The sequence below is a fragment of the Ascaphus truei genome, chromosome 2 (assembly GCF_040206685.1).
Source record: "Ascaphus truei isolate aAscTru1 chromosome 2, aAscTru1.hap1, whole genome shotgun sequence".
Lineage (NCBI taxonomy): Eukaryota > Metazoa > Chordata > Amphibia > Anura > Ascaphidae > Ascaphus > Ascaphus truei.
The window spans coordinates 40158043-40184514 of NC_134484.1; the positions used below are offsets into that span (position 1 = coordinate 40158043).

General features: G+C 49.8%; 1 protein-coding gene across 1 annotated transcript in view; it reads right to left on the reverse strand.

Moving 5' to 3' along the window:
- The window catches only part of RNF139 (ring finger protein 139), a 29328-nt gene extending 6335 nt beyond the window's left edge, over window positions 1–22993 (reverse strand). The window contains exon 1 of the mRNA XM_075582172.1: window positions 22647–22993. Within this exon, the coding sequence (XP_075438287.1) occupies window positions 22647–22812 (166 nt within the window). The 5' untranslated portion in view covers window positions 22813–22993. The remainder of the gene's footprint in view (window positions 1–22646) is intronic.
- Window positions 22994–26472: the final 3479 nt, after the last annotated feature.

Genomic DNA, 26472 nt, shown 5'->3' on the forward strand with positions numbered 1-26472 from the left:
AAGAACATTTTCACTTTACATACATGCTCCGGTCCCATTGCGTACGTTAATGTGGGGTATGCCTGTGTGTGTGTATATATATATATATATATATATATATATATATAATGTGTGTATGCATGTGTGTGCATGTGTGTGTGTATGTGTGTGTTTGCGTGCGTGCTTGAATATATTTATCAAAGTTGCACAATGTTAATAAATAATTTATTCTCACCACGTCTTTTTTTTTTAATTTTTTAAATATTATATAATACACACACACACACACACACACACACACACACACACACACACACACACACACACACACACACACACACACACACACACAGCTACCCGCCTCCCAAGCGCGCTTGCTGTCTCCTCTGTCAGGACAGCAAAAAGCTCCTGGTAGCGCGAGCGTCAGCAAGCGAGAGCATTGCTCAGCGACGCTCAGTGCACTATGTCCGAGGCCTAACACTTCGTGTGGCTATGACACGGGGTCAGACTTTCCAGTGGCCCCAGGACATTGCGATTGTTTTTACATCGTTTCCTAGGATATAGGAACGCAATCTGGTACAGAAACGCTTCTTCCGTTTCCGTAATCAGTGCCAGGCACCGCAGACCCTCAAAGGGTTAAAAAAGGTACATTCCAAGTTGAATGCATACTACTTTAAATTATTTTAACATAGGTGGGAAGCAGGGGGTCTCCAGAGCCATTTCCCTAGCTATGGGGTGGCCAACTCCAGTCCTTAAAGGCCACCAACAAGGTCAGGTTTTCAGGATATCCCTGCTTCAGCACAGGTGGCTCAGTCGAAGAGTCAGTGTCAGTTGTAAGTGTGCCTGATATTCCATACTTGGGTCTAATTACCTTACAAGCTTTGTAACACATACTGTATACAGCAGGCCTGCACAACTCCAGTCCTCGAGGGCCGCAAACAGGCCAGGTTTTCAGGATATCCCTACTTCAGCACAGCTGGCTCAATTAGTGGCTCAGTCATACTGATATATATATATATTTTTATTTTATTTGATTAAAGTCTTTGGTATATATTAGATCATTAGCCTATATGGTAATATACATCTACTAAAGAGTTTATATGTATGTATTGGGTGTTTTGATTTATTTCAGAATATCCATAGATTGCTAGAGATATATATATTTTAACTGTGTAAAGAACATTATTGCATTATTTTTTTTAAGAAAGTGTTGTTTTTTCTTCTCTGTAGGATGATACCTGCACAGCATCTGAGATTTCACTTGCTAAGCTATATTAACACTACTTGATGGTAGATATAATACCATTTGGATATCTGCATGTTGATATCTACGGACATTGTGCAGCTGTCATCAACAAATGTTAACTGATATAAGTATTTTATCATGTATACACACAGTATATATATTTTATTTATATGTTTATATGTGTCCCCCATAATTACTGCACCTTTCTTCTCCCCCTGTCCATAGAGTTCTGTTCCTTACCTTATACCTGTCCCAGCCCAAACCAGTTCATTAAGAGTCACCAATGTGTTATGAATTATTTAATCAATTGATTAAGTATTATGCTATATAATGATTACATTGAGCAGTCTATCACTTTCCCCTGAAGAAGTCGCATGCTACGACGAAACGCGTAGGGCAAAATACCTATTTGTGGACAATTTATTTATACATTCACTCATTGAAGAGTGCTGCCGATTCAGCACCCAAAAGCTCTCCTACTACTGCCGCCTGTGTATGCTGAACTCACTGCTAGTTCTCCCGGCACAACTATCGCGAGACTTCAACCAGGAAGAGACTGAGTGCACGTGCACCCTCCTGGCGCCTGTGGCGGAGGACCATCGCCCTGTATACACAAGAGCTGGCGTACTAGACGGAGGAACGGGTGAAATCCTTTCAGTTATTCAGCATTTATTGCTTTTATTCATTGTGAGTGTCCGTAATCTAGCATTACCTTTATTAAAATATTTTATACAATATATATATATATATATATTTTTTTTTACAACAAGACAAACTGCCTGCAAAAGACTAAGCAAATAATGAGTACTTAAATTAGTAATATAACAACCACTAACGGTGCTAGGGACTAGAAGTAATATAACAATGAAAAGAAAAAGAAAAGCGTCCCAACTCAGCACTCAAGTATACTCAGCACAAATATCAAGGAAAATTATGATTTAACAGCACAAATAATCAAACATAAAATGCAAAAAATATTAAAACAAACCCTGACATCCTCCTGTGATAGAATATGTATCAGACAGGGGAAATCCCCGGTCTGATACATATTCTATCACAGGAGGATGTCAGGGTTTGTTTTAATATTTTTTGCATTTTATGTTTGATGGGGGCGGGGTGAAAGAGGAAGGGTAGGTGGGGTCAGGGGGGTGAAAGAGGAAGGTGGGGGGTGGTGAAAGAGGAAGTGTGGGTGGGGGGGTGAAAGAGGAAGGGTGGGTGGGGGGGGTGAAAGAGGAAGGGTAGGTGGGGGGTGGGGTGAAAGAGGAAGGGTGGGTGGGGGGTGAAAGAGGAAGGGTGGGTATTGAAATATAGTATAGGGTAACATTGGTATAAATTGTCACATAGTGTTTATGAAGAGGTCATTTGTATACAAAAAATAATTAATTTTTTTGTAATAAAGTAGTACAGTAGCGGGACATGCGCGTTGTGCATGAGGGTAAGGGGGGTGGAGAATGGTATTCGTCCGCGGAGTGCAGAGAGAGATGGCCGTGCGGAGCGCAGACGGAGATGGTGAGCTATGGTGATGGTAATGTATGTTGTTGATGCGTGAATGAGGATGAATGTAGAAATGTAATGTGTGTGTTGAGTTTGGGTGAATGAAGGTATAAATGTGTAGTGTTTGTTATGAAATTGTGTGAACGTGAATGTGTGAATGAAGATTGTGTAGTGTGTGGCTGAATGTATAAATGTAAAGAGGATCATGAATGTTGAAATGTAGGAAAAATATTTAATGAAATAATGTTATTAAGGGAGAAAGTGTTTAATTGCCAAACCGGGAGGTAGGCTGGGTGTCATTTGATAATGTTAATGACACATGTTGTGAAGGCGGACATTTTATAACGTGAAGGAGGCCATAAAGTGCGTGCGGCCATGTGCAGAGTGAGTGTCAGGCGGCCGTTGCGGAGGTGAATTTTGTAAACATAAGGGATTTTGTAAACATAAGGGCGAAGAATCCGTTGGGCGGCCATGTGTGCGGTCTGCCCGGGCGGACTTGGATTATTGTAAGTGGGCGGACTTGGATTTTGCAAATCCAAATGGAGAAGGTCGTTGTAACCTTATGCAGCCATTTTATAAATTAAATTAAGAGTGCGTAGGTGAAGGTACGGGCCATGTGCACAGGGAGTGTCGGGCGGCCGTTGCGGAGGTGAATTTGTTAAACATAAGGGATAAGGGAGAAGAATCCGTTGGGCGGCCTTTGGATTTTGGTTACCTTAATGGAGAAGGGCCTGTAACCTTATGCGGCCATTTTATAAAGTAAATTAAGAGTGCGTAGGTGAAGGTACGGGCGGCCATTTTGTAATCGCAATTAAGAGTGCGTAGGGCCGCATGCCATTAATTTTATGTTGATTTTGGTTAATGTGATTAGGGAGTGTGTGCCGGCTATGCATCCGCGGTGGCAGTTGAATGTGCGCAGCTACAGGTTATTTGTAAGGCAGCAAGTTAAGCTGATGTTAAGGGACAGTGCAGGGCTACAGGGAGTGTTGGGTTGGTCGGGCGTGTGGCTACAGGGGAGTGTCGTCGTGTCTGTCGCCCGGCCGTGTGTGGTCCGGGCGGCCATAAATTAAGGAGGCCATAAAGTGCGGGTGGCCATGTGCACAGGAAGTGTCGGGCGGCCGTTGCGGAGGTGCATTTTTGAAACATAAGGGAGAATAATCCGTTGTGTGGCCTTGTGTGCGACCCGCCCGGGCGGACTTCGATTTTTTTTAACTGGGCGGACATAGATTTTGGTAACCTTAAAGGGAGAAGCCCGTTTTATTAAGTGAAAATGGTTTTTATGAAATGAAGAAGCATGACTCTCAGGTGTGGGATGACAGTGAGTGTGTGTGTGTAGACAGGGGTGAGAGTGGTGTGTGTGTAGACAGGGGTGAGAGTGGTGTGTGTGTAGACAGGGGTGACAGTGTGAGATGGATGAAAGTTACCAAGGGTGTCAGGTGTGAGTGTGTGTGTACACAGGGGGGTGACAGTGAGTGTGTGTAAGTTAGCAAGGGTCTCAGTGTGTACACAGGGGTGACAGTGAGTGTGTGTGTGTAGACAGGTGTGACAGTGTTAGATGGATGAAAGTTACCAAGAACTCCGCAGGGGTTCTCTGGGGGTATGGTGTCAGTGCAAGTGTGTGACAGTGAAGTAGGTGTGTGTCAGTGATGTCACTGTACCTTTTGGCCAATGAGAGTCGTGTGGGAGGCTGACTATGGGCGGGCGGACACGTGGACCAATGTCTGTGTGTGTGTCACAGTGGAGTGGAGCATACCTCTTGGCCAATGAGAGTCGCGGGGGGGCGGGCAGACCGACGGACCAATCACATTCACCACATCTAGCACTAACCATTCGAATTAATATATTAAGATTATTTGTGCTGTTAAAAATATCAGAATTTTCTTTGATATTTGTTGAGTATACTCGAGTGCTGAGTTGGGGCGCTTTTCTTTTTTATATATATATATATATATATATATATATATATAGCAACTGTAAATATTCCTGTATTCCTGACAGGTCTAAGACATGCAAATGAATATACAGGAATATTTACAGTTGCTTTATGCTTTACTGTGGAGGGTTTTAGTCACTTTTTTTTTACTCACCATAACCTTAATAATCGTGGTGATATATATATATATATATTGATATATATATATATATATATATATATATATATATATATATATATATATATATATATATATATATATATATATATATATATATATATATATACATACACACATACATATATACACACACACACAAACACACTTCAACAAACCTATACATTTGCACGCCCCGGGCGAGTGGATTTAACATCGTGGCGAGCTCCTATTGGCTCAAGCAGCGCAAGTGTGGCACTAGGTGGGCGAGTAGATATATTTTTTTTTTTTTCGGCGAGTAGATTTTTTGGTGATTTGTCGATGTGCGTGCGCGTATGTGCGTGTGTGCGTGTATCTTAATATATAAAATCGAATGGTTAGTGAGGTTAGTGCTATCTGCGGTGAATCTGATTGGTCCGTGACTCTCATTGGCCAAGAGGTACGCCCCACTGTGACATCACCTCCTTCACTCTCACACACTTGCAGTCACACCACACGCCCAGAACCACACACACACACACACACACACACACACACACACACACACACACACACACACACACACACACACACACACACACCTCTTGAGTCATGCTGTCACCCCTGTGTACCTCCGACTCATGTACACACACACACACACACACACACACTCCACACACACTCCACACACACTCACACTGACCTGTCATCCCACATCTCAGTCATGCTGTCACCCCTGTGTACACACTGTCATGCTTACTCCCCTGTAGCTGACACTCATGCTTACTCCCCTGTAGCTGACACTCATGCTTACTCCCCTGTAGCTGACACTCATGCTTACTCCCCTGTAGCTGACACTCATGCTTACTCCCCTGTAGCTGACACTCATGCTTACTCCCCTGTAGCCAGAACTGTAGGCACAACGGACGAAGCGCACTCCCTATAGCCGCGCACATTCAACCGCGACACTCCCTGTGCACATGGCCGGCCATATGGCCTCCTTCATATGCACATGCCCGGACTAACCGCCGGAACAACCGCACTCCCTATAGCCGCGCACATTCAACCGCCATTCTCCCTCCGCAGTCGCCGGCCGACAGTCCCTGTGCACATGGCCGCCCATATGGCCTCCGCACACACACGACGACACTCCCACGCACGATCAAGACTGCCTTACTAAAAACACATATATTCAAATATAAATATATATCAAAACAATGGCGTGCATCACTACGCACTTTACATTTTTATTACAACAATGCCTGCCCGTACCTTCACCTTCGCACTCTTTATTTACTTTCTAAAATGGCCGCCACACGAATTTACAACATGTACCTTACATTGACATTATACAATGTCCCGCTTTGCCAATGTTACATTATTTCCCTTAATAACATTATTTTATTACTTAACTTTATTAAATCGCCGCAATACTACATTTAATTTACAGTATTAAATGTCCGCATTCACAATATGTGTGTTTAACATTAACAAATCACCGGCAGCCTTCACCTACGCACTCTTAATTTAATTTCAAAAATGGCCGCCACACACACTTACAACATCTACATTTCATTTACATTATTTTATTCCAGCCATCCCCCTCCCCCCTCCCCCCTCTTACCCGACCACCAAATCACACTTTCCCCCCGCTCCGCTCCTTCCCGCCCGCTACGCAATGGACGACTTCACGGCCACGCCACCGCTCCAGCACCACCACTTACTTGCCCAACACTGCTCCGCTACTTACTGGCCGCTACTTACCGCCCTTCACCGCCGCTCCGTTACTTAACGGCCGCATTCACTGGCGACAGCTCCAGCCCCCACACGGCTCTTAGGGGGGTGGGCTCTTGGCCCCCCGCCAAAGCACGCTCCCCATCCCCGAGATCGCTCCTCCGGCTCTCTCCACCTCTCCCTGCAGCCACAGGGAGGGGAGATGCGTGCGCCTCCGCCGCGAGCCCGCTCCCCGGCGCTCTCCCATTTCCCCCCAACCCCCAGAGCACGCTCTCTCAGGATCACCCCCACACACACGCCGCTACCCCCCTTCACACACGCCGCTTACCCGCCTCAACATCCCCGACAACGGACACCGCCGAGGAGCACGAGGTGGAGGAGGAGAGCGTCAGGGAGGTGGTGCCGCGCACTACCTCCTCTATGCCACCGGGAGCCGGAGGAGGCCAGGAGTGGGGAGAGACAGACTGGTAGCCCGAGGAGGAGCGCGCCAGGCTGCCAGGTGAGGAAACGCAGGGGGAGGGATCCCTGCCTTTCATGCAACCTCCCCCCCCCTGCCTTTCATGCAACCTCCCCCCCCCCTGCCTTTCATGCAACCTCCCCCCCCCCTGCCTTTCATGCAACCTCCCCCCCCCTGCCTTTCATGCAACCTCCCCCCCCCTGCCTTTCATGCAACCTCCCCCCCCTGCCTTTCATGCAACCTCCCCCCCTCCCTGCCTTTCATGCAACCTCCCCCCCTCCCTGCCTTTCATGCAACCTCCCCCCCTCCCTGCCTTTCATGCAACCTCCCCCCCTCCCTGCCTTTCACGCAACCCCCCCCATCCTTTCACGCACCCCCCCTGCCTTTCACGCAACCCCCCCTCTGTGCCTTTCACGCAACCCCCCCTCCCTGCCCTTCACGCAACCCCCCCTCCCTGCCTTTCACGCAACCCCCCTCCCCGCCCTGCCTTTCACGCAACCCCCCTCCCCGCCTTTCACGCAACCCCCCTCCCCGCCTTTCACGCAACCCCCCCCCTCCCTGCCTTTCACGCAACCCCCCCCCCTCCCTGCCTTTCACGCAACCCCCCCTCCCTGCCTTTCACGCAACCCCCCTCCCCTCCCTGCCTTTCACGCAACCCCCCTCCCCTCCCTGCCTTTCACGCAACCCCCCCCTCCCTGCCTTTCACGCAACCCCCCCCTCCCTGCCTTTCACGCAACCCCCCCCTCCCTGCCTTTCACGCAACCCCCCCTCCCTGCCTTTCACGCCCCCCCCCTGCCTTTGACGCCCCCCCCCCTGCCTTTGACGCCCCACCTGCCTTTGACGCCCCCCCCTGCCTTTGACGCCCCCCCCCCTGCCTTTGACGCCCCCCCCTGCCTTTGACGCCCCCCCCCTGCCTTTGACGCCCCCCCCCTGCCTTTGACGCCCCCCCCTGCCTTTGAGGCCCCCCCCTGCCTCCGGCCAACGCCGGGTATACACACACACCTCTCCTCCTCCCCCCCATCACACTCACCTCCCTTCACCGGCATAACCCCCTTCCTCCCTCGCGCCATCCAATTGAGAAGATGGCGTCACCCGGAAGTACAGGTAGGTGTCGCGTGTGTGTCGCTCCCCCACCTCCCCCACTTCACCCACCTCACCCCCCCCCCCACTTCACCCACCTCACCCCCCCCCCCACTTCACCCACCTCACCCCCCCCCCCACTTCACCCACCTCACCCCCCCCCCCACTTCACCCACCTCACCCCCCCCCCCACTTCACCCACCTCACCCCCCCCCCCCACTTCACCCACCTCCCCCAGCACGCTCTCTAAGGCTCAACATCCCGAGGAGCAGGAGGAGGGCGGCAGGGAGTTAATACCTCCTTTGTGCCACTGGGAGTCGGCGGAGGCCACGAGGGGGGAGACAACCAGTGGCAGCCCGAGGAGCGTGGCATGCTGGCAGGTGAGGAAATGCAGGGGGAGGAATCCATGCCTTTGACGCACCCACCTTGCCTTTGACGCCCCCCTCCCCCTGCCTTTGAGGCCCCCCAGCCTTTGACGCCCCCCCTGCCTCCGGCCAACGCCGGGTATACACACACGCACACACCTCTCTTCACACCCCCCCCCCCCCCATCACACTCACCTCCCTCCCCGGCGCTCACTCCCCCTGCCTTTCACTCCCCCCCTCCCTGCCTCCGCGTCCCCCTCCTGTCCACTGTCGTCGTCCCCCTCCTGTCCACTGTCGTCGTCCCCCTCTTGTCCACTGTCGTCGTCCCCCTCCTGTCCACTGTCGTCGTCCCCCTCCTGTCCACTGTCGTCGTCCCCCTCCTGTCCACTGTCGTCGTCCCCCTCCTGTCCACTGTCGTCGTCCCCCTCCTGTCCACTGTCGTCGTCCCCCTCCTGTCCACTGTCGTCGTCCCCCTCCTGTCCACTGTCGTCGTCCCCCTCCTGTCCACTGTCGTCGTCCCCCTCCTGTCCACTGTCGTCGTCCCCCTCCTGTCCACTGTCGTCGTCCCCCTCCTGTCCACTGTCGTCGTCCCCCTCCTGTCCACTGTCGTCGTCCCCCTCCTGTCCACTGTCGTCGTCCCACTGTCGTCGTCCCCCTCCTGTCCACTGTCCCGTCCCCCTCCTGTCCACTGTCCCGTCCCCTCCTGTCCACTGTCCCCGTCCCCTCCTGTCCACTGTCCCCGTCCCGTCCACTCTCACCCCCCTCCTGTCCACTCTCACCCCCCCCTCCTGTCTACTCTCACCCCCCCTCCTGTCCACTCTCACCCCCCCTCCTGTCCACTCTCACCCCCCCTCCTGTCCACTGTCACCCCCCCTCCTGTCCACTACCCCCCCCCCCTGTCCACTATCCCCCCTCCTGTCCACTGTCCCCCCCCCTCCTGTCCACTGTCCCCCCCCTCCTGTCCACTGTCCCCCCCCTCCTGTCCACTGTCCCCCCCCTCCTGTCCACTGTCCCCCCCCCCCTCCTGTCCACTGTCCCCCCCCTCCTGTCCACTGTCCCCCCCCCCTCCTGTCCACTGTCCCCCCCTCCTGTCCACTGTCCCCCCCTCCTGTCCACTGTCCCCCCCTCCTGTCCACTGTCCCCCCCCTCCTGTCCACTGTCCCCCCCCTCCTGTCCACTGTCCCCCCCCTCCTGTCCACTGTCCCCCCCCTCCTGTCCACTGTCCCCCCCCTCCTGTCCACTGTCCCCCCCCTCCTGTCCACTGTCCCCCCCCTCCTGTCCACTGTCCCCCCTCCTGTCCACTGTCCCCCCCTCCTGTCCACTGTCCCCCCCTCCTGTCCACTGTCCCCCCCTCCTGTCCACTGTCTCCCCCTCCTGTCCACTGTCTCCCCCTCCTGTCCACTGTCCCCCCCTCCTGTCCACTGTCCCCCCCTCCTGTCCACTGTCCCCCCCTCCTGTCCACTGTCCCCCGCCCCCACACATGTCCACTGCCTCCCCTCCTGTCTACTGTCACCCTCTCCTGTCCACTGTCCCCGTCCCCTCCTGTCCACTGTCCCCGTCCCTCCCCTCCTCCTGTCCACTGTCCCTCCCCCCACCCCATCTCCTGTCCATTGTCCCTCCCCCCACCTTTTCCTAGTGGGAAATTTCACTCACGGGCAACGCCGGGTCTCTCAGCTAGTATATTCATCACTGCTACAGCACATACACATTTGCAGTGGTGTATCTATACACGTGCAGTACACATGACAACCACCGGTGTCTGCTGCCTTCAAAGAGTTGAGCACACATGTTGTTGCCTTGAAAACCGGGCCTGCTGATGCAGCATCAGTTTGTTTACATGCAATGACACTGACAGCTTGGGTTTGATCATGTGACTTGGATTCCCCAATAGGAGTACAGACATGGAGTTGGAGCATGATCTAATTAGATTGTATTATGCACAGCTGTTTTGTCGCCCGATGATGATGCTTTCTGATGATGTGGAGATGTTTATGTCACTTGGGTGTTGGGGTATATAAGTCACTCACTGTCCTGTGTCTGTTGCACCACCCTGAGGAAGATCCCCCTGTGGGATCGAAACGTTGGAGTTATGTGCTGTATTTAATACATTTATTTTCATTCACCTGAGTGCTGTCTCCCTTTTTGCTGCTATGCGGTAATGTATACTTTTATTATTTATATGGGACATGCACCTATTCATTATTGAATTTCTATTGGAGTGCCAGTGATTTTTTATCACATATTCTATTTATGCACTGTGCACCCATAGTGTGTACATTACGGCTTATCAGCTGCTTTTTCATTATTGATTATATACCACTACTTTGAGGCTCAGGACTGTTAGATATGGAAGAATTTGCTGACGCAGCTGAAATATTTGCTGACCTTTCTGAAACATTAGGCTACACGGATGCAGATGTAGCCAAAATACGCTATACAGAATCAGTTGATGCTGTTTTTGGACCGGAGAAACCCTCTGATGTTTATAATGATCTAATACGTTTAAAGAAGAGAGAAGTGGATTTCTACCTTCATGCTGTAACGCTATCTCATTACCACAAGGAGAAACTCCTTCCCCGTGGTTTTCGGATAAAAAACCAACCTACGATTGGACGCACGGATCCGGAATTCTGTAAGAAGTGGGTGGCCATCTTAAATAAATGCTCCTTTGACCTGACCCTGCTGGTTATTGAACAGTCCACGAAGGAAATAACGAAAATTAAACAGGACATTGCTGACATCAAGGACAAACACGGACACATTCTGGAATCAGACTCTTCAACTAATTGGATTGACAAACTCCAGACCGCAGTTGACCTACACAGGGCCAACCTTATCAAATACAAACGGGATAAGTTGAAGCAGGTCAAATCTGATTATAAAGAACGCAAAGTGTATAAATGGCTTTTGGGGCTTAGTGACAGCACTCAGGGTAGACCAGGGCAAAGGAGATACTATTCCAAATCCAGAAAGGCAGCTTTTGGAGGGTCAAGATATAATACCAGTGATACGGACCTATCTGACACCCAGGACAACACCACTACTGAACCTTTTTTAGCAAAACCACAGAATCTCGGCAAGAAACCACCGTTACCAGATTCAGACGCCGGGGACCAATCCGGAGGGGCGGTTGGAAATCAAAGGTCTCTACCACGAGAGTCGAAGACGAAAGGGGCGAGGGGAAGAACACAGAATCGGTAATCTTTAATTTATCGGACTATACCCTCACCCCGGCAGAGGTGGCGGTACTCCATAAAGGGCTCTCTTTTGTTCCCACTAACGCACAACAGCCCTTTGACTGGGAAGTAGACCTATACAGGATGCACCGTCAGCTGAAATTGAAAGACTTTTTCTGCAAGAGAGATGAGTCTGCTACCACTGGCAGAGGATTGAGCGTCTATTCGGATACTAAGAAATTCAGACCCAGAAGTGTTTTTGATCCGCAGATTACTAATCATAGCATTTCCACCTTCATGGGACTGGTTGAATCAAATACTAAACCACGAGTTATGAACCGTCAGATTAGCTATCACAATCTCACCAAGAGTGAGCGTCTGGCATTAAGATCCCTTAACAACAGAAGGGAAATTATCATCAAGCCTGCGGACAAAGGGGGAGGCATTGTAATAATGCCATACTCCTATTACCGCAATGAGATTCTGGGTCAACTCGCCCACCAGGACCATTATAAAAAGCTAACCGCAGATCCTACAGCGGTATATAAGCGTGAGGTGGATTCAATTATCACAATGGGACTAAATAATGGCTGGATCTCAGAGGATTTGGCTAAATTCTTGACCACTGACTTTCCGATTATGCCTGTACTCTACACCTTGCCTAAGGTACATAAATCTCTCATAGCACCGCCGGGTAGACCAATAATCTCGGCGCGGTCATCACTATGCCACCCACTGTCACAGTTTGTTGATTTTCACCTACAGCCTATGGTCCTACAGATGTCATCATATATTAAAGATACTACGGACTTCATAACTAAACTGTCAGCACTAACATTGGATTTAACAGATGTCCTGCTTGTGACACTTGACGTGTCAAGCTTGTACACTAACATCCCCCACCAGGAGGGGATGGAAGCTGTCAGGAGCCATCTACACAGTACCGGCCGAGGAGATGGTCCTCCATCAGAGTTCCTTATGACTCTCATAGATCTTATATTACATAAGAATTACTTCAGATTCGAACGGACGTACTATCTCCAACTCATGGGAACTGCTATGGGGTCTAATATGGCCCCATCTTATGCGAATATCTATATGGACACATATGAGCAGACACACCTTCTACATGATTCTCCACACGCTGAGTCTATTTTATATTATGCTAGATTCATCGATGATGTGTTCCTCCTGTGGGGTGGGGGCGAACATGATCTGTTGGAATTTATTCATTATGTGAATCTCATACCATCAAACATACGCTTCACGTACCAGTACAGTGCCACTAATATAGTGTTCCTGGATACCGTGGTATACAAGGAAAATAATGTATTGTGTACTAGAATACATACAAAGGACACAGATAAGAATACTCTCTTAGACGCTCAGAGTCATCACCCTCCCCCTCTAAAGAGGGGACTCCCCTTTTCACAAATGCTCCGGGTACGGAGAATTACAAGCGATCCTACGCATGTTGAAGCAGCTTTACAGAAAATGGCAGATCGCTTCAGAGAGAGGGGCTACGATCGGACAGAAATTGATCAAGCATTAGCCAAAGCACGTTTACCAACAAGGGGTGATCTACTGAAACCTACGGTGACAACCATTGAAAATGATCGGTTTCACATAGTAACAACATATAGTACTGCCTCAAGCCAGATACAACGCAGTATAAAGCAAAACTGGCATATTTTGGCGAATGATAAACGTATCGGAAAACATTTTGAGTCCCCACCCCTCTTTTGCTATCGGCGGGGTCGGAATGTGGGGGATTACCTCATAAAGGCGGACCCAGTGGATAAATATGCAGCGAAAACGACCTGGCTAACAAAAGCTCCGGGGGTGCACAAGTGTAGAGGTTGTGTAAATTGCCAGTATTTAATGCTGGGCAACACTTTTATGCATCCGCATAAAGGTTATCCAATTAAAATTGTGGATTTTCTCAATTGTGACTCAAAATTTGTAGTCTACATTATCAAATGCCCCTGTGGGCTTCTTTACGTGGGCAAGACATCGCGTATGCTTAAGGAACGAATAGCAATGCATCGTTCCACAATACGCAAGGCCCTTGCTGACCCCACCAATTCTGATGATCTTAAGCTGTTACCAGTGGCAAGGCACTTTAAGCTTAAACAGCACAGCTTAGCCACCTTTCGTTGTATGCCCGTTGTACAAGCCCATACTCCAACCAGGGGAGGAAATAGACACAGGCTTTTGCTCCAGCTTGAGGCGAGGATGATTCACAGACTGGATTCTATGGCCCCCAAAGGCCTGAATGAGGACATGAACTTGGGTTGTTTTTTGTAATTTTTTGTAACTATTACTGTTCAACATCAACTGTATGTATACATGGATCAGCGTAGTTCAAAATGATTATGTAAAAGGCATTTATTATACAGTATATTTTACTACAGCTTGTATATTCTTGTCGTTCAGCTTCTTCCATTGATTTTATTTTCCCCTCCCGGTTCTCTTCACTTTACCCTCACTGTGTATTGGGTGTTCTTTATTCCACATTTTTGCAGGTTCGTATATTGTATATTTATGTAGTTCTACAGACAGTATGTTCCTTTATTTGATCGCACTTTGTGTCTTTAGCAGTACTGGTATACTAGGGGTTAACTAGCAACCTATGTATATCCATGCAGCATGTGACGCCGACAGGTTTATTATGGGTTACCCGACTGGGATTACAGCGGGTTCCATCTGTCATAGGATTCTACTGATATACGCATGCCAGTATCTGTTATTCTTAGGTGCTGTTTAGAAGTAAATTCATCACTGCTACAGCACATACACATTTGCAGTGGTGTATCTATACACGTGCAGTACACATGACAACCACCGGTGTCTGCTGCCTTTAAAGAGTTGAGCACACATGTTGTTGCCTTGAAAACCGGGCCTGCTGATGCAGCATCAGTTTGTTTACATGCAATGACACTGACAGCTTGGGTTTGATCATGTGACTTGGATTCCCCAATAGGAGTACAGACATGGAGTTGGAGCATGATCTAATTAGATTGTATTATGCACAGCTGTTTTGTCGCCCGATGATGATGCTTTCTGATGATGTGGAGATGTTTATGTCACTTGGGTGTTGGGGTATATAAGTCACTCACTGTCCTGTGTCTGTTGCACCACCCTGAGGAAGATCCCCCTGTGGGATCGAAACGTTGGAGTTATGTGCTGTATTTAATACATTTATTTTCATTCACCTGAGTGCTGTCTCCCTTTTTGCTGCTATGCGGTAATGTATACTTTTATCATATATATATATATATATATATATTTTTTTACATTTTTGTATGTAATAAAATGCAGATACATGTGCCGACTTAGGCCTCATCAAGGGTGGCGCTGAACGGGCGCTCACGCTCGCCATGATGAGACACATTGCGACAATGTGTGTGGCTAGCGTGAGTAGGCGGGCGCGCCTGCTCGGCGCTTAGCTGCATGCCGGGCAAGCAAATTTGAATTTGCTGCTCGCAAGCACGTAACGTGAGCGGTTCGCCCAATGAGGGCGAACCAGCTCTGTGACGTCATGGCCGCGACCCCAGACACGCACGCACCTAGTCGGCCACAAATCGCCCGGCCGAGCAGGGAGCAGCGCGCGAGTTCCCTACCCGCCGGGGCCCAAGGCTACAGCGCCGCTGTCTGCGCAGCATGCGCGCCTGCCAGGCTGGCGACGCGTGCAGCGGAGTTCCCTGGTCTGCAGTGAGCTGCAGGGGTAAAGACAGGGGGGCGCGACCATGACATCACCCGGCAGGTTCGCCCTTATTGGCTCAATTGCCAGGGGGTGTGGCCTAGCGCTCCTTCGCTAGTTCTGATCTCAATTTTCCAGTCTGCAGCAGGCCCGGTCCCATTGAGGGGCGGCTCTTGTCCCCGGCATAGCGGGCGTTGCAGTAGCCAGCGAGGACCAAGCCTCATACTGTATGGAAAAACTATTTAGGTCTGAAAGACATCACATCTGTTTCTTCTTTAATCATCTTAGAGCTCACCATCATAGCATTAAACGAGAAGAGCGAGGTCAGTGCCTCATTAGAGACTTTGACTGCTCTGAACAAAGTGATGAGATTAGCTTTTACTTCGATTTATGACAAACTAGAATTTCATCACTAGACTTCTCTATTTTTGTCACTGAAAACAACAGGACACTTGTGGGGGGACAAGTGACTTTTTTGACTTGTGAATGTCAGTGTCGAACCCTGGGAGAAGTACTATTGGGAACCTTTACACCGACAAAAATACATATTAAGCAAAGTCCTAATTTACCACACCTATCAGATCAGACTCTCTTTCAGGTTTCTATTTAAAGTCCAATATACAAGAGTAATGGGTGCTCCAACAGTCCTGGAATATAATCTTCTATTCATGAATAATGGATACAGATGTGGCTCAACTGTGGAGTGGGTGTACTACTAGGTGAGTGAACCAATTCAATGAGACATAAACCCCCTGAAGGCGACAGAAAAAATGATATTGTACTCACTTCGCTGCACCTCATTGGAGATGACTGTGTAATAAAGTCCACAACTCACCAAATGATGTAGTAATGATGACGATCCATAAGATAAAATCAATCTTTCAAGAGTCTTACCCACTCCTAGAGCACACTGGATTCTTGGGGGCGTGTCCAGCCGCTGATTCAATTCCAACGAGAGCAAAAAATATGCAAATAAATGCACAAAGCAGCGCACTGCCCAGGGAAACAGGTGTATAAAAATAGAAGAATATTTATTGTCTATCACACATGACAAACAAGGATGTGTGAACCCTCCTACGCGTTTCACACCACACGGTGCTTTATCAAGGAGTATAGTATTGTACTATATTCCTTGATAAAGCAGCGTGTGGTGTGAAACACGTCGGAGGGATCACACCTTGTTTGTCATGTGTGCTAAACATTTTTCTATATCTGTTTCCCTGGGCAGTGCGCTGCTTTGTGCATTTATTTGCATATTTTTTTGTTCTATTTAAGTCCACAGCTTCACAGGCAACTTGAACACAATCTGTCATTCCTCACGGTGAGAGGAAAACTGCTGGCTCAGGCGTCTAATGTAGTCATTCTACTTCCAATATATGCGGCTGTCAGAAGGAGACACACACACACACACACACTTTCCTGTTCTCTGTAGCAATTAAACATACTTCGTTTTTAATGGGGAATTTCGGCCCAAAACAGCCCTAATGGCTGCGTCGGTTGATATAAAATATGCCCCTAAATCATGAATAAGAGAATCCTGAACAGTATAAAAAGAAAGAGTGGGCTCATGGTAACGTCACTGTCTCTGAAGCTTGGTTCAATTTTCAGCGGCAGGGTTTGTAAACATCTGCATATCACGTTATCCCAGTGTCTCAGGCTCCAAAAATAGCTTGTAAGCTCCACAAGACAGGGACAAGATAGATATATAGTAATTACAGTACGTTTCAACCGGGTTCAATAAGAGAAAACTTGAGGACATAGCACTCCGTGCAAAGAGCCAAATTTAAATAGTCACAGATATTGTCCCAGACTCAGTGGGTATCAAAAATCTGTAAGCTTTGACAAGCACCCATTAAAAAAGTGTACATGGATCCAACACACAACCGCCTAACACATTTCACGCTGCCCACAGCGCTTCACCAGAGGCTCTACTAAAATGGCGGGCAAAGGGGAAGTTTAAATACCCTCCAATTTAAAGTGACAGTGTCACTGAATAGACAATATATACAGGGGGGGGTAAATAATTAGCAGAGTAAGTGAAATGGGGCGAATATAGAATATGGAGATGGGGAGTTCTGGATAAAACCAGAACTTGTTATCAGGACAGGTTTAATAATATAGTAAATGCATTGTGAAGCACTGCTGAATAGAGACTTGTAAATGTCATTTATTGACCGTAATATGAAAAAGCAAACTGTCCAACAATAATACCCAATGTGCCTCAGACATGAAAGATATGTAAATCAAGCATACAATGTAACTTAACTAGCAATATGTATCTTATGTCATTCATGGGAAAAGGCTGAAGCACTACATAAAATCAGTAGCACAAATCCATATCAAACAAAACACAGATCATTTAAAATAGAATTTAGATATGGATATATTAAAGCTGCAGTTGAAGCAACATCCTACGTTTTTTTTAAATAAATCAGTTCTGTACTGTGAGAAAATACTTGTAGCAATCTTTTTTTAAACAACTCTGAATTAAATTTTCCATGTATTATAATGTAACAAGCATTTTTGTTTCTATAGCAACAATTTACAGGGTCATATCCCCATCTCTTCTGAAATAGGCTCTGGCCTTTTTGAGCCTTGCCCCCTCTCTTGCAGTGCACCAATTTTATCTAGTGACTGCCTGGTCACATGATCTTCCCCACAGAACATTCCAGCTTTGGTCCTCTTCTGCTGCACTGACAGCCATTTAGTGATGGCTGGGGGGCGCAATACTTTTCTGGGGGGATCGCGGCATTTACAGAGGTCCCACGCTGAGAGCACGAGACCTCTGTAAACTTACTTACCTGGTTCTAGTCACAAATCAATGCGATGACAATGCGGCGTCAAATGATGGTATATTGAGACGGATTGAGGGGAAATACTGTTCATTTGAGGCACCATTGTGAAGGTGAAAAGTGGGATAGCTAGAGAGCTGTGTATTAACCCTTGTCCTGTATGCAGGTCACGTGCTCACAGGTGTGTGTGCCGTACATGAAAATTTGTGACATAGCGGTAGGATAACCATTTGTATTTTTGGTCATAGAGCATTTTTAGTGGTTTGCGTTTATGCTTGTGGACAAACTAAACACTAAAAAGTGACCGAGCTGTGCGAGTCTTGCGAGAGATCACAGCTCAGTACCCCAAAGCTATTACTATGTGACACTAATCATAAGAGATGAGGCACGCTGAGTGTATGCAAAGGTTTCCCAAATTTTAGGGTGTGGTACAAGGAAGCTGATAACACGAGCTGCCACGATAGTCCTGCAATGAGATATTTTGCAAAGAAACAAGGAACATACTGTATCTTTTGACCACATACCAAATGTCCTAGAAATTCTTAATACCTTGTGGAGGGGTTCCCAGACTTTTCCAGTGCAATATTGATTGAATTCATTGTGCTGAACCCCTGCAATCCCAACAAGGTCACACAAAAACTATGAAAGTGATGTCGCTGCTCCGTCACAGGGGTGGCCAAATCTAGTCCTCAAGAGCCACCAACAGCTGAGGATTTAAGGATATCCCTGCTTCAGCACAGGTTGCTCAATCAGTGGCTGAATCTGACTGATATGTGGAAAACCTGACCTGTTGGTGTCCCTTGAGGACTGGAGTTGGCCACCTCTGGACTAGATCATATGTAATTAAATAGACTCATAGTTCAGTACTTCACACCTACAGTAGAAGTCACTCACAAATTCCAGCCTTGGATTGCCAATCTTAAGAGGAACATTTGTAATATACATTTGTACTGAAATCAATTGAGAATAGAAGAGTTATCTGGTTGAACTATGTACAAGAGGGATTTACTAGCCCAAAGATAACCGCTCCTTTGTGCACACTAACTTACCCCCTTTCTTTTCATCATATTTCCTACTATTTCCCTAATGTTAAACTTGTTTGCACAAAAACAAAACATAATTCTAAAAGAATTCCAATTTTTCACCACAGCGAATGATCGACTGAAAACTGCTGAAAAATATGAAACTGGTTCTTTGTATAATGTAATGAAAGGAGAAAGTCCACTATTTACTGTTGACTGTAAAAGGAGGAAGAAACGCGCTGCTAGACCTGTGCAACACCGTGGCAGTCAGACAAAGTACAAAGGTTACCTAGATTAGGTTTTGTATTACGAGTTAGATAATGGCGTCTGTTTAATTCAATAAAAGTTACAAAGAAGTTGCGTTCTGTTACTCGTTAGGAAGTGGTACAGACAGATTACAAGTACAGTAATAATGATGTTACGTTTCCCAGACGTCATTGTATTGAGACGTATATTGTGATATTCATTTAGCAGCATCAGATATGAAAGTAGGTACAATATGTACATTTTGGAAAGACAAGGGTACGAAGTAATATTAGGAAACTTCAGAAAGAAATAATATGCATTGATATAGCCATGGAATGAACAATAATAAAAACATTATTATTATTAATAATAACAACAACATGTTCTCATATAGCGCTGCTAATTGTACGCAGCGCTTTACAGAGACATTTTGAGGGAACAGGTCCCTGCCCCATAGAGCTTACAATCTATGTTTTTGGTGCCTGAGACCGGCTCCAGGAATTCCCCTGCTTCAAACTCGGTGCTAGTCAGTGTCTTTACTTCCAATAACATCACCAAACACAAACCATAACTGGGCTTAATTTACTTTTACATACAGCAATTAGCGCAGTTTACATTCCTCATTTATAAAAGCTGGCAACGAGTGAGAGTGTAACACGTCCAACACATTCATCTTACCAAGGATCAGGATTTCATATATGTGGATCAAATGTCTTGATTAACTAAACAAGAATAACTCTCCTGACATTTTCAGGGGTTGAAAGCAGCTGCAAATATCACTAAGGCCTATAATATAGAGCTCGCTGTTGCGCGCGTTAATTACAATTGACTGTGGGAGGCTAACGTTGATACAGTCGAGATGTGCGCGCGCACGGCTGTGAGCGGTGGGCGCAGCAGATCAAAGAAAGTACAAGAGAATTGAATTTTCGCGCTGTTGCCGCGCCACGTGACACTATGAACCAATCGCAGCGCGGCCTAGCCACACCCCCTAGCCACGCGCGTCACCGCTTGCCCTCTACAAACGAAACGCTCCTCTCCAGCACCACCCATCTCTCTCTAACCCAGCCCCCCCCTCTTACCCAGCACACCCCCCTCTCTTACCCAGCGCACCCCCTCTCTTACCCAGCGCACCCCCTACCAAGCAACCCCCCTCTCTTACCCAGCCCCCCCCCCTTACCCAGGACACACCCCCTCTCTTACCCAGCACACACCCCCCTCTCTTACCCAGCACACACCCCCCTCTCTTACCCAGCACACACACCCCTCTCTTACCCCAGCACCCCCCTCTCTTACCCCAGCACCCCCCTCTCTTACCCCAGCACCCCCCTCTCTCTTACCCCAGCACCCCCCTCTCTCTTACCCCAGCACCCCCCTCTCTCTCTTACCCCAGCACCCCCCTCTCTCTCTTACCCCAACACCCCCCTCTCTCTCTTACCCCAGCACCCCCCTCTCTCTCTTACCCCAGCACCCCCCTCTCTCTCTCTCTCTTACCCCAGCACCCCCCCTCTCTCTCTCTCTTACCCCAGCACCCCCCCTCTCTCTCTCTTACCCCAGCACCCCCCTCTCTCTTACCCCAGCACCCCCCTCTCTCTCTTACCCCAGCACCCCCCTCTCTCTCTCTCTTACCCCAGCACCCCCCCTCTCTTACCCCAGCACCCCCCTCTCTCTCTTACCCCAGCACCCCCCCTCTCTTACCCCAGCACCCCCCCTCTCTCTCTCTTACCCCAGCACCCCGTCTCTCTTACCCCAGCATCCCCCTCTCTCTCGCTTACCCCAGCACCCCCCTCTCTCTCTTACCCCAGCACCCCCCCTCTCTTACCCCAGCACCCCCCTCTCTCTCTCTTACCCCAGCACCCCGTCTCTCTTACCCCAGCATCCCCCTCTCTCTCACATACCCCAGCACCCCCTCTCTCTCGCTTACCCCAGCACCCCCCCTCTCTCGCTTACCCCAGCACCCCCCCTCTCTCGCTTACCCCAGCACCCCCCCTCTCTCGCTTACCCCAGCACCCCCCCTCTCTCGCTTACCCCAGCACCCCCCTCTCTCGCTTACCCCAGCACCCCCCCTCTCTCGCTTACCCCAGCACCCCCCCTCTCTCGCTTACCCCAGCACCCCCCCTCTTACCCAGCACCCCCCCTCTTACCCAGCACCCCCTCTCTTACCCAGCACCCCCTCTCTTACCCAGCACCCCCTCTCTTACCCAGCACCCCCTCTCTTACCCAGCACCCCCCTCTAACCCAGCACCCCCCCTAACCCAGCACCCCCCCTCTAACCCAGCACCCCCCCTCTCTCTCTAACCCAGCACCCCCCCTCTCTCTCTAACCCAGCACCCCCCTCTCTCTCTAACCCAGCACCCTCCCTCTCTCTCTAACCCAGCACCCCCCCTCTCTCTCTAACCCAGCACCCCCCCTCTCTCTCTAACCCAGCACCCCCCTCTCTCTCTTACCCAGCACCCCCCCTCTCTCTCTTACCCAGCACCCCCCCTCTCTCTCACCCAGCACCCCCCCTCTCTCTCACCCAGCACCCCCTCTCTCTCTCTTACCCAGCACCCCCCTCTCTCTCTTACCCAGCACCCCCCCTCTCTCTCTTACCCAGCACCCCCCCTCTCTCTCACCCAGCACCCCCCCTCTCTCACCCAGCACTCCCCCCCTCTCTCTCTCTTACCCAGCACCCCCCGCTCTCTCACCCAGCACCCCCCCCTCTCTCTCTCTTACCCAGCACCCCCCTCTCTCTCTCTCTTACCCAGCACCCCCCTCTCTCTCTCTTACCCAGCACCCCCCTCTCTCTTACCCAGCACCCCCCCTCTCTCTCTCTTACCCAGCACCCCCCCTCTCTCTCACCCAGCACCCCCCCTCTCTCTCACCCAGCACCCCCCCTCTCTCTCACCCAGCACCCCCCTCTCTCACCCAGCACCCCCCTCTCTCACCCAGCACTCCCCCCCCCCTCTCTCTTACCCAGCACCCCCCCGCTCTCTCTCACCCAGCACCCCCCTCTCTCTCTCTTACCCAGCACCCCCCTCTCTCTCTTACCCAGCACCCCCCCCTCTCTCTCTTACCCGGCAGCCCCCCTCTCTCACCCAGCACTCCCCCCCTCTCTCACCCAGCACTCCCCCCCCTCTCTCTCTTACCCAGCACCCCCCCGCTCTCTCTCACCCAGCACCACCCCTCACTCACCCAGCACCACCCCTCACTCACCCAGCACCACCCCTCTCTCTCACCCAGCACCCCCCTCTCTCTTACCCAGCAGTCCCCCTCCCTCTTACCCAGCAGTCCCCCTCCCTCTTACCCAGCAGCCTGATGGCGATCCGGAGGAGCAGGCCGAGGCCACCGGCGGCGGGATCGTGATAAGAGTTAAAAATGGCGTCAACGATGAAGACGCAGGGAACCCGCAGCGCCACGTCCAGCACGGCCCTCACCCAGCTCCCGGCCCGCCGCACCGGAGGGGCTGCCATGGGCGCGGGGAGGAGGGGGGGACCAGGAACCCCCTCTCCTTCGCCGGGGCTATTTCCCGTCGCCCTCCTGCACACTCACGACGTCCACCATCTTGACCTCTTCACACCTGCGCGGTTGCTAAGCAGAGAAACGACGGCGGTTTGGCTGCGTCACAATCCTAGCGTAGCCTCACGTGATGCGCGTGTCACGGACTGGGGGGGGGGGGGACGCATGCGCTGGCGTGTGATCACTGCGCGAGCCCGCGTTGAAGCGCGCGCTACCGCCGTGGCACGCGCAGAAGCCAGCATTTTTTGCACATGACCCAGTCACTGCAGCGATACAGGAGCTTCAAACCTCGCGTGAAGGCTTCTGGTCTAGTGCAATGTTTTACATGCATAGACTAGATCCCCCCCATTAATAAATGTCAGTAGGGTAAATGTGTGAATTTACATGCTAGGAATGGGTGCGCGATGTTCACCTGCATTTTTTCCAGGACGTTCTCATTTTTATTGGTAAAGAAGTGACCAAAAACCCAGTGGGGTAGAGAAAAAAATCCCTTTAAAAAGCAGCAAAACATTAAATCTTATGTTTTTTTTATTTTTTAAATAAATGACTTTATCATTCAAATCTTAATTCCATTTTTTTAATCACATTTTTTAATGACAATATCTATTAACAGTGTAACACAGTTTCCCCCACCCTCTGTAAGGCTGAGCCCCCTGTGCCCCGGACCGCGCGGTGCTTGGCGAGGTTGCGTCTGGCTATTTACATGTTTATGTCCCCGCGTGCGAACACTTGGCGCTTGTGTAAACAAAAAAATCTGACAACTGCACTCATCTTGCCTGCAACGCCCCCCCCTGCCCCGCGCACGCTTGCGAAATAGCAAGGACACCCGGCACTCATGCTTGGAGAGTTGGTGACGTCACCGCTCTCCAAGCATGAGTGCGGTCAGCGGCACATGGGACTCGGCCTGAATTGTACTGCTGGCTAAGAGGGTTGTTGGTGTGCATACCTGTGAGGGTCAGGAGAGCTGAGCTGAACTGCGATGGTAAGGAGATCAGGACAGGCTTTTGGTGTCATCTGGGTTCTTCATCTGTGGTTCAGAGCCTCCAGCTTTGGTGGGCTCCATGTAGAATGGAGGCAGTCCCCCTGAAGCACATCTCTCATAAATAAAGACATACAATAAATACCCTGCTACTGACTCAGATCCAGGCAGGTGTAAAACTTGAACCGACTTTATTAGAGCATTTACTGCATAGATAGCATTACAGCTGTGCAGGTCTTAGATGACTCCAGACATCTAGATGGTGCGTAACCCAGAGAATACAGGGTCTCTTCTGTTAGATCAGATGTTCCCCCAGCCCCTAACGACTGGAGGTGGGCCCGCTCATCCCTGATGGGAGGGACTCACAGCCCTACTGCTCTCTTCCTCCTCCAGAGCAGGACTGATTAAATTGGGCACTCTCATGAGGAACCAGAAGAGGCGGGCTCATGGTCTGTACCAATACCAGATAGGCTACACACAGGTCATGAGTCACCACCTCACTTCCGTCACTCATAAGAGGAGCATGAGAAGGGGTCAAAAGCCCACAGATTAACCTGTCACTGCCCAGACTGCTTAGGACTGACATGACAGGTAGAAGTAGGGTGACCAGATTATCAAAATGAAAAACTGGGACACAATAAAAAATTATTTATAAAACAAATTATACCACGTGACGCACCCCGTTGCCATGACAACGAGACACTAACGTCAGGCGGTTGCCATGACAATGTGGCATCACGTGATGCCTCGGCACCATAATGCGTCCCGTTGGTGGGGGCTGCAGTGTGTGTCAGTGTGTATAGGAGGTGGGCCCTGCAGTGTGTGTGTGTATATAAATAATGAAGACATTAATTAAAATTAAAATAATTAACAAATTAAAATTAAATAAATAATTAATTGACAAATTAAAATTAAATAAAAAAATTTAGGCATTAATTAAAATTTAGACTTTTAAAAATGTGACCTTCCTGACCTTACACTTTGCAAAATAGGGTCTCTTGCTCTCCTCGTGGCAGTCAGTGACATCACTGCCATGCAGGGCCGCAGACAGCTTTCCTGGGGCCCATGATGAACGTTTTCACCGGGGCCCCCTACCCACGTTTCGGCGGCCTTGCGAGAACCCCCCCTCCTCACTCTCACCCCACCTCACACTCTCCAGTCACCCATTCCTCCCCTCCTCCCCTCTCACCCATTCCTTCCCCCCCTCTCTCTTACACCCCTACCCCATGTATTTTTCTCCCCACCCCACACTCAGCCTCCCTCCTCAATATACGTACACACACACACACACAGCCCCCCTCCTCATACTTCCCCCTCCTCTCCTCATACCTGCCCCCTCATACTTCCTCCTCCCCTCATACCTCTCCCTCCCCATCCTTTCCTCATACCTACCCTCTCCCCCCTCCTTATATCTCCCCTCCTCATACCTTCCCCATCCCTCCACATACCTGCCCCATCCCTCCTCATACCTTCCCCATCCCTCCTCATACCTTCCCCATCCCTCCTCATACCTTCCCCATCCCTCCTCATACCTTCCCCATCCCTCCTCATACCTTCCCCATCCCTCCTCATACCTTCCCCATCCCTCCTCATACCTTCCCCTCCTCATACCTCCCCCTCCTCATACCTTCCCCATCCCTCCTCATACCTTCCCCTCAGCTCCTCATATCTCCCCCTCCTCATACCTCCCCCTTCTCATACCTCCCCCTTCTCATACCTCCCCCGTAGCTCCTCATATCTCCCCCTCCTATGACACACACACAGACAGACAGGACACACACACAGACAAGAGACACACACAAAGACAAGAGACACACACATAGACAGACAGACAGCACACACACACACACACACACACACACACAGACAGGATACAGACAGGACAGGATACAGACAGGACACACACACACCTTTCTCTCTCACTGAGAAGCAGCTCACTCCATCCGGCCCGGTACTAAGCCCCGCCCCTGAGATCCTCTGACCTCCAACCAATCCCCTGCTTCTACTCTCTAAGCCCAGCACCCCCCACCCCCCCGGCATTCTAACATGAAAAAAATACTACCCGGCTGCCGCATCCTCCTCCTCGGTGCCGCCGCAAGCTCTCCCCGCGCATCCCCCCCGCGCGCATCGTCGCCGACTCCCCCGCGCACCAGGGAGAAAAACCGGCACATTCCCGGGACGGACGGGCAACTGGGACAGCCCAGCAAAAACCGGGACTGTCCCGGCAAAAATAGGACGAATGGTCACCCTAGGTAGAAGGGACCATGTTACAGAAACATTTTTTGGGGGAGGATACAAAAGTAAGGCTGTAATTATGCCAAGGGCGGCAGCGCTATTCTGTGACGTCACCCTGCGCTGCCGCCGAGAAGCATCTTGATTATACCGAGGAGACAGGGCAGAGGAGGCTTGGAGGCGTGGCCGTGAGTGGTTCAACCTCATTGTCTGAACCGCGCACGTGACACGGCTGTATCCAGAGCAAAACGAATTTGGATGTCTCTTCCCCTGCCGTCCGCTTTGCTGTACGGCGCACCGCGACCGGCGCCTTCGGTATGCGCACTTTATTTGTATGTATGCTACTAGTTTTGGCGCAATGTGCCACTCCATGCAAAGCCGTGTGCGTTTTTCGGTATAAACA